The following is a 13,171-nucleotide window of genomic DNA, read 5'->3' on the forward strand; positions in this document are numbered from 1 at the left end:
GGGCTGGGGATTCGAACCCGCCACCTTAGGTGTACGTGGCTGGCGCCTTAGCCGGTTGAGCTATAGGTGCTGAGCCTGCCTTCAGAATCTTAATCTGTTCTTTTCTTTCCCCTCTCTGTCAGTGATTCAGGGATTGGAAGAGTCTCTGTAGTTTGTTTTGTCCTAAAGAGCAGAAGGCTTCGGTCCCAACTAGTGTTGCCAAAGGAACATACTAATTCCATGCCATGGTCCTGGGTCAAGATCTGTACAATCTGATTGGCCATATCACCTCGGATGGCAAGGGAATGGAAGTGGTCAAAATCATGGAGTCCCAGCTTTTGGAGACACCTTGCAGCTGCCCGGTAACACTTCCGAGGCTGGGGCTCCACAAGGAGATAGCGGCATAGGGAGGAAAGATGGGCCAGGAACTCCCACAGGCCATGGTCCCCATGGTTTAGATGAATCCACATGGTCACTGACATGCAGAAACCAATGTCAAAAACTGAACGTCCAAATTGGCTTAAGAAAGAGTTCAAAAGAACCTTGCGGGTCCTTTGATTCATGAAGTCTAGGATGATAAAGGTCAAGGCATCAGGAAAAGGACATTCTTTTTCAGCTCGCTCCAAGACTGGATCTATGTCACAGCAGAGGAGACGGAGTTCTCTTGAGGCATCTAAGCAGGTCTCCCCATCATGTAGGGAAAGGAAGTATTTGTATAGGGCCACACTCAAATCCCCGGAGTTACACTCCACATCGAGCCCCAGGATTGGCCTTGTCTTGGGACTCTGAGGCGGTAAGAGCCGTAGAAGCACCTCTGGCGGCAGGAGGCAGAGCGGTTGCTCTGGAGGATGGAAGCGAGAATAATGAGGGAAATTTCAGAAGGGGGCAGCCCCAGGTTCCAAAACTCGTGGGTCCTCTTCTGCAGCGGCCTCCTTAACTACCTCTTCAGTGGGTCTCGTGGACGCCACCATTAGCCTCTTGGCTCCGCTCTCTGGGCTTTTTAGCTTACTAGTGATGAACTTATTTTTCTTTTGTAGTTTTTGGCTGCCACTGGGTTTGAACCCGCCACTTTTGGCATATGGGGCCCGCACCCTACTCCTTTGAGTCATAGGTGCTGTCCGTGATGAACTTATTTTTATACTGACATCTTTTATAAAAAGCTGCCAGCTATGTCCTTTTCTGATCTTCTTTGACATTAATCATTTTCTTATGTTTTTACTTTAACAGCACTTCTATGTCAAGAATAGTACTCCTTCTTCTGTTATATATTTACAAATAATATTTTTAAATTTCTCTTTTAGTATTGATGATGGTTACTTTGACTTACCCAAGTTTAAAACATTGGTGTTACTAACTCAATCTGTTCTTTCATAAATTCATTTTCTAAAAAAAAAAAAAAAAAACTAAATCCTTCCTCAAATTGATAAGAAAAATGTTTACCAATATTTCATTCTAATCGTTTAGTTTTGTTTTTAACATTTTTCTTTTTTTTTGAGATGGAGCCTCAAGCTATCCCCCTGGGTAGAGTGCCATGGCATCACGCTCACAGCAACCTCCAACTCCTGGGCTCAAGCGAGTCTCCTGCCTCCACCTCCCAAGTAGCTGGGACCACAGGCGCCCGCCACAACGCCCGGCCATTTTTTGGTTGCAGCCATCATTGTTGTTTGGTGGGTCCGGGCTGGGGATTCGAACCTGCCACCTCAGGTGTACGTGGCTGGCGCCCTAGCCGGTTGAGCCACAGGCGCCGAGCCAACATTCTTCTTTATAATGTTCATTTATTATTTAGCACATAAATGCACTGTGTTAACAGCTTTACATATACCATCTTATTTAAAGCTCACAATCACTCTACTAGAAAGTATTTTCATCTTTCCTATTTCAAGATAAAATGAGAGGTTAAATTATTTGAATACAATAACAGTTCATACAGTGCGGAGAAGGGATTTAAAGCGAACAAACCAGAGGCCATATTTATTCTAGTGCACTATATGCATACTATTAAATAGTTACATCTTACTATAGAGTTCTATCTTTATACCCTCACCCTTGAAAAAATAACCAATTATTAAAGTATTTAAGTTCTACACGTTCAATAATCGAAGTTCAGTAGTTATTGAAGTTCACTAAGTACTTAGCCAAATCCTTGAACAAAGTGAAATATCTTTTGTATTTTCTGGAATAAAATTGTAGATGACCATAGGTAAAAGCATAGCATGCTGCTTATCTTTAGGGTGTAGACTTAGTTGGTTTTATTTTACAGAACACATTAAAACAATTCTATCAGTTTCCCCACAAGACAAAAGATTTGTACAGTAATTTCTTTGAGAATCTACTACAAGATTAAACTTAGATTATGTCTTTATCAGTGTTGTTGCTCATTAATTTAGCATTTCATTACACTACTTATAAACGGGTACTCAACCTTACACCAGATTCTTGATGATATTCCTCTTCCTCTCATAAGTATTTAAAAACTTCAGATTCAACCTTTATTTAAATTGTTCTGTTTTGCGTATGTCATAAGTATCCTTAAATCTTTTTGAGATTTAAGGATAAAATAAATAATATTTATTATTTAAATTATTAAAATAATAATTTATTAAAATAAATAATATTTATTTATTTATATATAAATTTATATTATTTATATATAAATTTATTTGTTTATTATTTATTTAATTTATTAAAATAAATAATATTTATTTTAAGGATATTATCCTTAATATTTATTTAAGGATAGAATAAATAATATTCACCACAACAAATTTTGCTTAAAGCTGTTAATCTAACAAATTACTATGGCTGAATTCACCAAATTACTAGGGCATAATTTTAAGTGTGTTGTTCAGTACAAATTATAATTAAGCACAGACTGACATTATCTCAAGTGGCAAGGACAAATTAGAACATATACCCATATACTATAAAGTGAGACTGTAACAGTTATGTTTTAACCCCCTTTTCTGATATACATCATATTAAAATTGAAATGACTTAACTAAGGCTAAATAAATCAAGTGGTCAAGTACTCAAGTCATGGCTAGAAGACTACCCATGACTTTCAGCCTAACTAAAAGACTAAATATCCAACTAAATCCTAATGTTTCCTTCTCTCTTATTCTCAAAGTCTATTTACAAAAAAGACAATTAAAAAAAAACCAAAATAAATGAAAGTTTAAAAAATAAAATAAAAAGAAGATAGCAGCAATTTTAACCTGGTGATAGGCAGAGCAGCTAAAAGTTCACATAATAATTAAATCGGTTAACTGTGATACACACATTAATAAAAATGAAGGTAGTACACTGTTTTTGCCAATAAACCACTCTATAATGGTCTCACCTCATTAAACTGAATTTTATTCTGATGTTAGTAACCCAGCTTTAAGTTTTATGTTTCAGTCTCCAGAACAAATAGTAATTATTTCCTTATGTCCCACCCACCTAAACCTCCAGAGTTAAACTACTAAAGATTCCTGGCTTTGGTTCACTATAAACACAAAAATTGTTCTTACCTTCACACCTTGAATGAGACCATTCATAAGGAATGTATGTTGAGGAAATGTTTCATGTAGAACCTACAAAAATCAAACAAACATCAAGACACATTTAAATATAGGTTAAAGAAAAGGTTTCCACCTCTATTAATGGCAGGCTTCGTTAAAAAAATGAACTCTGCAGTGAAAAATTACAAAATACCAATGAAATACAAAAACTATCTTAAAACCACAAAAAGGAACAAAATGAGTCAAAATCTAAATAAAAGGCATAGCACTCAAGGTTGCTTTTGCCATAAAACATTCATAGCAAAAATAAATTATTTATTGGCTACTTTCCTTAACTATCAACAACTTTAAGGGGATACCCCAAAGGGTTATACAAACTCTGATATAAACCCAGTTTCATGACACTGAGGTAGTCTAAAAACCTCAGGCCTTAAATTTGCATTGCAATGATTCTAAACTGGTAGCACCTCCAGATGCTTAACAGAAAAAAATCTAAAAGCCCTTCTGAACAGGCTACATTCTAGGTTTGTAGACCAAAGCAACTATACAAATACATTTTTAAAATATAATTGCCAACATACAAAGATAACTATGAGCAAGAAATAGACACTAAACAACAAAACAAACAAAGACACAGAAATGGACACTCTTCAACTTCATATTTTGGAATTACCCAACATAGACTTTAAAATGAATATGCTTACCATGTTCTAAGATATAAAAGACATAGTTGAAACTTCTGAGCTAGAAACTGTACAAAAGTACCTAGCATATTTAAAAGAGAACACAAAAAAATCCAGAGCAGAAAAAATATATTGACTTAGGAAGTCAACAGATACGTTTAACAGGAGATTAGACATAGCTAAAGAGAGAACTACTAAACACTAAAGTAGGCTGTCTTCGTCGGTTTTGTGCTGCTATCACAGAATACCTGAAGTCAGGTAACTTAAAAGGACCTGAAATTTACTGACTCAGAGGTTTGAAAGTTCAAGTCACCTACATTTGGCAAGGGCCTTCTTACTGTGTCACTGAGTTGTGAAAGAGTAAGAGGGAGTGGGAAGTGACCAAACTTGCCCTTTTCTAAGAGTATTAATTCCAACCGTGATAGCAGAGTCCTCATGGCCTAATCACCAAAGGTCCCATCCCCTACTACTGTTATAATGGCAATTAAATTTCAACAGGAGTTTTGGAGGAGACATTCAAACCATAGCATAGGCCAAAAGAAACTATCCAGAATGTAGCATGAAGAAACAAAGAGAATAAACATGAAAAAGAGTAAGAGACACAAACGATCTAACAAGACAAATCCAACACAAGTTCAAGAAAACTTGCTCTATAAGGAGAAAAGGGCAAAGATACGACACTTTCAGAGCCACTGGCTAAAGCTGTACCAGAACCAATGAAAGACATCAATGCAAAGATTAAAATAGCCTAACAAATTCTAAGGTAAACAAAAAATCCACACTGGCAATCAAATTAATAACTGCAGAAAAACAAAGGCAAAATTTTAAAAGCAGCCAGAAAAAATACAGATTGCCTTCAAAGGAGCAAAGTTAGACTAATAGCTTCTTAATAGCAACAAGAGAATCCAGACAAGAAACATGCTATCATCAATGTAAGGACGAAAACAAAACAATTGCCAACCAATTTTAATTCTATACCCTTCTAAAATGTCTTTTGAGAAGAAAGACAAATACACATTTCTTTTCCCAGTAAAAGTTCACTAACTTAAAGGTTATAACTAAGTGCAATATAAAAAAACATACTTCTAATAGAAGGAAAATAATCCAGACTAAGGTCAAAGATACAAAATGAAAAAAAGAGCAAAAATGGTAAATACAAATAAAAGTGATGTTGCTACAAAACAGAATATTTATCTTGTGTGTTTTATTTTCAATTTTACAGGAGTAAAATACTTTAAAATATTAGCATAAATCAGGTAAATAAACTTAATTGTTCTACAGTTTTTTTACTATCATAGGTGTGGGTAAAGATATTGATTAATATTATGTAAGACTCTGATAAGTTTGCATGTTATACAATGCCATGGTAAACACAAAAATCACAATAGAACAGAAAACTTAATTCTAATAGGAGAAAAAATACTTAAGTTTGCAAATTTCTCAATGTCTAATAATCAGCAGTTGTTTAAGGCCATTAAATAACAAAATGTTTGCAAATGGAAAGCTCAAAGTTTCAAAGAAAACAGAAAACCCATTTAAGCACCTAATGAATCAAAAAAAAAAAAAAATCAGAGGCTCTTAACATATCAGGACAACCTTCCCAAAATACCAGTTTTTGGTAGTCCTTTCCCAAAATAATGAGCACATCCACTAACTGAGCAACAACTCTTCCTGGCACTCTAACTAAAATGATGCTGACATCTAATGTGAACTTCTCACACCTAAATGTTCATTGTAATCAGATCTCTATAAGCAGCACAACTACTCAGAAAATGCAGAGGCAGTAGTAGAGCAACATTCCAACTGCCTCTAAGACTGTATTCCAGGCTCTACTAGTACCACAGAAACCCTAGAAAAATTATCTCCTTCAGGGAATTAGAACGTAGATACATCCATAGGGTCTCTTAAAATTAATTAATTAAAATTAAAAGAGATCTGACAACCTGGTTGAGCATCAGAACAGCCCAAGGATTTCAACTGTCTGGAAAGAGGTTTTGGAATTCCTGACAGGGCACTAATATAGTAAGGCATTCTTTCTTCATTTCAATCTGAATTCTTACCAAATCACAGAATTACATCTACCTATATTGAGAAAACTGCTGAACCACAACAACACATTCCAAGCAACTGACTGCATCAGAATCTATTTCAAAACTCTTAACTTTGTGACCTAGGAAAGCTAGGGAGTGGGACTGAACCAAAGAAAGGGGGAAGAGGCCAAAACAGAGGAAATGAGGAGAGAAAGAGGAAGGGGGAAAGAGAAAGAAAATGGCTAGGGGAATGTATTGTAAGTAGTAATGTAAAATTGTTCAGCCTCTATGGAAAACAGTTTGGCAGTTCCTCAAAAAATTAAAAATGGAGAGTTCTTGGAACAAGATAGCTGAATAGAAACCTCAAGCCACTGTCCTTCCACAAAAACACCTAGTTCAACAACTTAACCACACAAACAAGCAAAATTGGAAGAACCAAAATTCAGGTGAACAATCATACTACCTGGCTTTAACATAATGCCAAGAAAAGAAGCCTGAAGGGGGTAGAAAAGACAGTCATAGCACCCCTCTCCATGCCCCTGTTAGTGTCTTGCTAGCACCCTGAGTGGAGAGAGAATCTGTATGCCCAGGGAGAGAGAGTGAAGTGATTGTGGGGCTTTGCATTGAACCTCAGGGTCACCCTGGCACAAGGGAACAATAGCACAGGGCAGAATTCTGCTGGTGGCCAGGGAGGGAGCATTATGACCAGCCCAGGCAGAGGGAAATCCTCTTCCCTCAGAACTTGAGTTCCTGCTACCCCTACCACCAGCAGAAAAAGGGGAACCTGGAGGCCTGAACTAAACTCATAAGGCAGTCAGGCCACAAGGGCTGCAGTCCTTGTGTCAGAATAGAAGACCAGGAGACAAGGCTGAAACCAGATAAAGAGTGCTACAGTTGTTAAATAAACAACAGTGGGGAAGAAGCTAAATAGGGGGGCCAATAATCAGAGGCTATCTCTGTGACTTTACAGGAACTTTGGCTAATTATAATACCATTTACATTATGGTTTTAAAATTTCTCTGCCCCTGAAATCACCATGACAGTTCAGAAACAACCATATATCCATACAAAGTATGAAAATGAAAGAGAACCCAATTCTAGAAATTACTGCACAAATTCTTAATAAAAGCCAATGCCTTAGTCTTGAATATTCCTCTCCTCATTAGTTAGATTTCAAAAGATCAAAACCACTTCCTCATGGGCAGCTTCTCTTTTTAAGCCTGCCCACTCCCTTCTCTTACAAGCATGCTTTTGCTTTCAATCTTTTTTTTTTTTTTTTTTGAGACAGAGCCTCAAGCTGTCCCCCTGGGTAGAGTGCTATGGCATTACAGCTCACAGCAACCTCCAACTCCTGGGCTCAAGCGAGTCTCCTGCCTCCGCCTCCCAAGTAGCTGGGACCACAGGCGCCCGCCACAACGCCCGGCTATTTTTTGGTTGCAGCCGTCATTGTTGTTTTGGCGGGTCTGGGCTGGGGATTCAAACCCGCCACCTTAGGTGTACGTGGCTGGCGCCTTAGCCGGTTGAGCTATAGGCGCCGAGCCGCTTTCAATCTTTTATAAAAAGTTGCTCTCTTGGCTTATGTGGTGCATCCTAAAATTCTTTTCTCCCAACAAGCACCAAAAACCTGGAAAAGCCTCCACTTGAAGGAGGCTAACACTTGGGAAATTACTGTGAGCTCAGACTTGGTGTGCACATGACCGAGTGAGACAACAGCAGCTGAGACCAAGCCAGGGCCTGTTTCACCCTGCTCCCCCCACCCCCCATAAAGGCAGCATGGCTCAGGAAAGGGAGGAGCTTCCAACTAAGGAAAGGGGAAGAGCAACTTCCTTTGGGTACCAGTTCAACCACAGTCAAAGTGCCAAGCAGACTCCTGAGGCCCTGTGTCCAGATCTTAATTCCTAGACAGGATTTTTAGATACACCCTGTGCCAGAAAGAAACATGCTGCCTTGAAGGGTGAGACTCAATCCTGAAACAATTCAAAACCTGCTGACTAAAGAGCCTTGGGCTTTGAATAAATATCAGAAATATCCAGGCAACAGTCATCACACTGGTTTTGAGTGAGGCTAGGCTGGCTTTAGGAATGAGGGGGTGCTGGTGGCCTTGAGGAAGTAAGGAAAGAGAGTGAGAGAATTTGCCTGGTAATCCAGAGAGTTCTCCTGTCTCTTACCCAAGCTCACCAAGGTGATACTCCCAGGAATCTACAAGAGTCACAACATTACTGGCTTGGAGAACCCCCCAATACTAATACAGCTCAATTCCCTTTGAGTATCTGAAAAGCCTTTTCAAAAAGAACAGGTTCAAGCAAGTATAGTAAATACCTAATTCTTCACTGGCCAGACATCAAGGGCATCCAGAAGCATTAAGGACTTCCAGAAAGATACAACCTCACTGAATAAACTAAATAAGGTACCAGTAAACAACCCCAGAGTGATGGAGATAGGTGATATTTCAGACAATTCAAAATAGGTATTCTGAAGAAGCTCAGTAAAGCCCAACTTAAGACAACACAGAGAAAAAATTTAGAAACCTATCAGAGAAAAAATTCAGAAGCCTATCAGAGTGTGGCTCGGTGCCTGCAGCTCAGCGGCTAGGGCACCAGCCACATACACCAGAGCTGGCAGGTTCGAATCCAGCCCGGGCTTGCCAAACAACAATGACAACTACAACCAAAAAAATAGCCAGGCGTTGTGGCAGGCACCTGTAGTCTCAGCTACTTGGGAGGCTAAGGCAAGAGAATTGCTTAAGCCCAAGAGTTGGAGGTTGCTGGGAGCTCTGACACCATGGCACTCTGCCCAGGGTGACAGCTTGAGATTCTGTCTCAAAATAAAAAAAAAAAAGAAAAGAAAAGAAACCTATCAGAGAAATTTAACAAAGAAATGAAACAAAAAGCAGAAATTCTAGTGCTTAAGAAGTCAACTGACAAACTGAGAAATGCATCAAAACCTTTCAACAGCAGACCTGACGAAGCAGAACAGAGAATTAGTGAGCTTGAAGACAGGCTATTTGAAAATGCACAGAAAAGAAAAAAGAATAAGAAGGAAGCACACCTACAAGACCTAGAAAATAGACTCAAAAGGGCAAATCAGAGATGTATTGCTCTTAAAGAGGAGACAGAGCAGAGAGATTAGGGTAGAAAGTGAAGAAACTAAAAAAAACTAAATCAAACAAACAGAAGCCCTAAAAAAAGAAATAAAAAAGATCACCACTTAAATAATTAACTATGTTCCATTTAATCTTTATATCTAAACACCCCCCTTCTCTCCAAAAAATCAAGTCTAGGTCAAAGATTAGAACCAGTCCCCCTCACACCAAGAACCCTAACACCATCATCCAGACCACACCCACAACATTTAACATAAAAAAACTGTAGCCTAGGTCCATCACAACAGACTAAAAAGAAGTATAAAAAACAAAAATAGATGTAGCCAAACCCTACAAAGTAACTTTTAAGGTGATAACATGCTCTACTTTAGCCACATACTAAAAACTGGCTGATCAACAAATGGCTGAAGCCTGAGAATATTCCTCGTGAAATTGTCTTAAACTTTAAAAAAGTAAAAAAAAAAAAGTATATATATATATATATATATATGTATATATATATATATAATCTATACACCCATGCCACTAAAATAGAACTCTTTTATTAACCTATTCCCAGAAACAAAAGACTAATTAATTTAATACACTATAAGAAAATGTACTAAATCTTCTCACCCTACCTTATATTCTTAGATGTCTTTCAGCCATCTTATTCTAGATTACTAACCCACTATCTTCATGATTACCAACTCAGCTCTTTTTTTTTTCTTGAGACAGAGCCTCAAGCTGTCCCCCTGGGTAGAGTGCCGTGGCATAGCTCACAGTAACCTCCAACTCCTGGGCTCAAGCGAGTCTCCTGCCTCTGCCTCCCAAGTTGCTGGGACCACAGGCGCCCGCCACAATGCCTGGCTATTTTTTTTCCGGTTGTAGCCATCATTGTTGTTTGGCGGGCCAGGCTGGATTCAAACCTGCCACCTTAGGTGTATGTGGCTGGCGCCTTAGCCACTTGAGCCACAGGCGCTGAGCCCCAATTCAGCTCTTAATGTATGAAACTTCTAGGAAAGTTCCAGATGAGAAGAATGAAAAAGCTAAGAAAATTTCACCCCAAAATATGATTCCTTGGCATAAAGATTATTTTGAATTAAAGGTTATTCATAATCAGGGAACTTGGGAGGAAGACTTTCCTCTATCTTAAAGGGCTACTAGACTCCTTATCACATGCTAATAGACCTGTCATAAGGTCATTTGAAAAACAATACCTGTCTCTCAGGTTAATTCACAAATAATCTGGTTTCCCTCCATCTACTCATCCGCCTCCCTTAGCAACTACTTGCTGCAGGTATACATTTGAGTCTCTCTCCCCACACCCTTCTAAAAGGCATCTTTAAAAGCCGCTATCACTGAAACTTAGAGAAATCATTATGATTCCCTCCATGTGCATGACATTTAAAAATAAACCTTTCTCTTATATTAATACTATAACTATGAATTGATCTGTTCAGCGCACCAACCTAAGAAAAAAGGGTAAATTTCCCTAAGACTCCCCTTCAAAGGTTTATTCAAGAAATAATGACAGAGAACCTTCTAATCCTAGAGAAATATATCATTATTCAGGTACAGGAAGGTCATAGAACACCAAGTAGATTTAACTCAAACAAGGCCCCTGCAAGGCATTCAATAATCAAGCTCCCAAAGGTCACAGATAAAGAAAAGGTCTTAAGGGAAGCAAGAAAAAAGAAAAAAAGTAACATATAAATGAGTTCCAATACATCTGGTAGCAGACTTCTTAGAGAAAATCTAAGAAGCCAGGAAAGAATGGCATGAACATATTCAAAGTGCTAAAAGGAAAAACCTTACCCCTAGAACACTGTATCCTGCAAAAATAGCCTTCAAATACAATGGAGAAATAAAGACTTTTCCAAACAAAAAATGAGGTATTTCATCAACCTCAGACATGCTTTACAAAAAATGCTAAAAGTAGTTCTTCACTCTGAAAGAAAGGGATGTTAATGAACAATTAGAAATCTTCTGAAGGTATACTTACGGTGACCAGATTTTAACATTGGTAAAGCAGAACACCACTGAGAGGGTGGGGAGGGTGGGGAATGGGGGGGGGTGTTCTTAATTAAAAATTTGGTCTATATGGAACAACAAAAATTTTCATAGAACGCAAAAATAGTATTGTAATATTTTTTTTAATTTCAACATAAGTACAATTTACAAATATAATACATTTTTTAAAATTATGTATAGTATTATTTTATTCTTTGGCATATTTCTCATTTGAGTGAATTTTTTTTAGTAGATTGCTGTCCTTGTTTAAAAGGTCATGAAATTTTTCACAAGAATTTGTTAAATTATATTTCACACATAAAATGGCTTTCAAAGTCTCAACACTTAATTGTGATTTTTCTGATGTCCACACTTTATTTACCATTAAAAAAAACGTGTTCAGTCACAGCATTTGTTCCTGGTAAAGACAGCACATATCAATTTTTAGTACATTATTGTATGGAACATGGTTTGTTTCAAAATGATGAAATATTTCTAACCATTTGTTCTCTATTGTAATTTTTACTGATGCCCAAGATTTAATCTTTTCCTTATCAATATTTTTTTTTAATAATGATACTTCACAAGTTATGTCACTTTCAAGGCCGGTGCTAGACTTTTTGCCACCACTATAAAATATAAATAATACGAGTACTGTCTGCTAAATTAATGAAATAAATAAATAAATAAATTACCTAAATTATCTGAACAGCTGATTTGTTGACATCACTTGTTTGACTAGCACTAGCACGCAGTACGATGTGTATTATCTGAGAGACAGTTATAAAATGTTTTCGTGGTTGCCAATGCCAAAAAATGCCATTGTTCATTAAGTCCAAACAATGGTGGTCTACTTCTAACAACTGATCAGCAATGTGAACTTTGATAAGCAGTTCTTGATAAACAGTTCTCAATAATTATTTGTTATTATTAAAGTTTAACATTATAAAATTAACAAAAATAATATAAAACTCATATCCTGGCGAAATAGCCACATGGCAGCCGAAAACTGTATATTCCCTTTCCGTTCTCCCGCCTTTCCCTAGCTTGTAGTGTATTCTTTCCAAAAATCAGAACTTTTTTTTTTTTTTTTTTTTTGAGACAGAGCCTCAAGCTGTCCCCCTGGGTAGAGTGCCGTGGCATTACAGCTCACAGCAACCTCCAACTCCTGGGCTCAAGCGAGTCTCCTGCCTCTGCCTCCCAAGTAGCTGGGACTACAGGCGCCTGCCACAACGCCCGGCTATTTTTTGGTTGCAGCCGTCATTGTTGTTTGGTGGGTCCGGGCTGGGGATTCGAACCCGCCACCTTAGGTGTACGTGGCTGGCGCCTTAGCTGGTTGAGCTATAGGCGCCGAGCTGCAAAAATCAGAACTTTTTAAAATGTTGTGGGATGCGAGACAAATTGTTAAAAATCAGGGCTGTCCCACCAAAAGCAGGACATCTGGTCACCTTAGCGCTACTCACTTGTTTGTAAGAAAATATGGAACACTATTGATGTAATTTTGATATATAAACCACTTCTGTCTTAAGTAGGAAAACTAAAGGAGAAACCAATCAAAAATAACCTTTTGAGAGATAAATAGTATATAGAAAGATATGGACAGAAACAACAGAAAGTTAAAAAGCGGGAGAGGATGGAGTCAAAGGATACAATTTCTGTTAGAATTCCCTGTGCTTGACTATAAGCATAGTTGTCGTGTTTAAAATAATTGTTCATAAAATTTTTTTATAAGCTTCATGGTAACTCCAAATCAAAAAAAACCTACAACAGATACATAAAAAATAAAAAGCAGGAAATTAAAACACACTATAAGAGAAGATCACTTTTAACAAAGGAAAACAGAGTCTATACCTGGGGGGAGAGGTTCTCCACCAGGAGTAG

At 37.7% G+C, this 13,171-nt stretch overlaps 1 protein-coding gene across 1 annotated transcript in view; it reads right to left on the reverse strand.

Moving 5' to 3' along the window:
* MFSD14B (major facilitator superfamily domain containing 14B) overlaps positions 1–13,171 on the reverse strand; it is a 71,737-nt gene that overhangs the window by 33,101 nt on the left and 25,465 nt on the right. The window contains exon 3 of the mRNA XM_003795036.2: positions 3,492–3,554. Coding sequence (XP_003795084.1) covers positions 3,492–3,554 — 63 coding nt within the window. The remainder of the gene's footprint in view (positions 1–3,491; positions 3,555–13,171) is intronic.

Source organism: Otolemur garnettii, unplaced genomic scaffold (assembly GCF_000181295.1).
Source record: "Otolemur garnettii isolate 467f Iridium unplaced genomic scaffold, OtoGar3 scaffold00088, whole genome shotgun sequence".
In the NCBI taxonomy this organism is placed as follows: domain Eukaryota; kingdom Metazoa; phylum Chordata; class Mammalia; order Primates; family Galagidae; genus Otolemur; species Otolemur garnettii.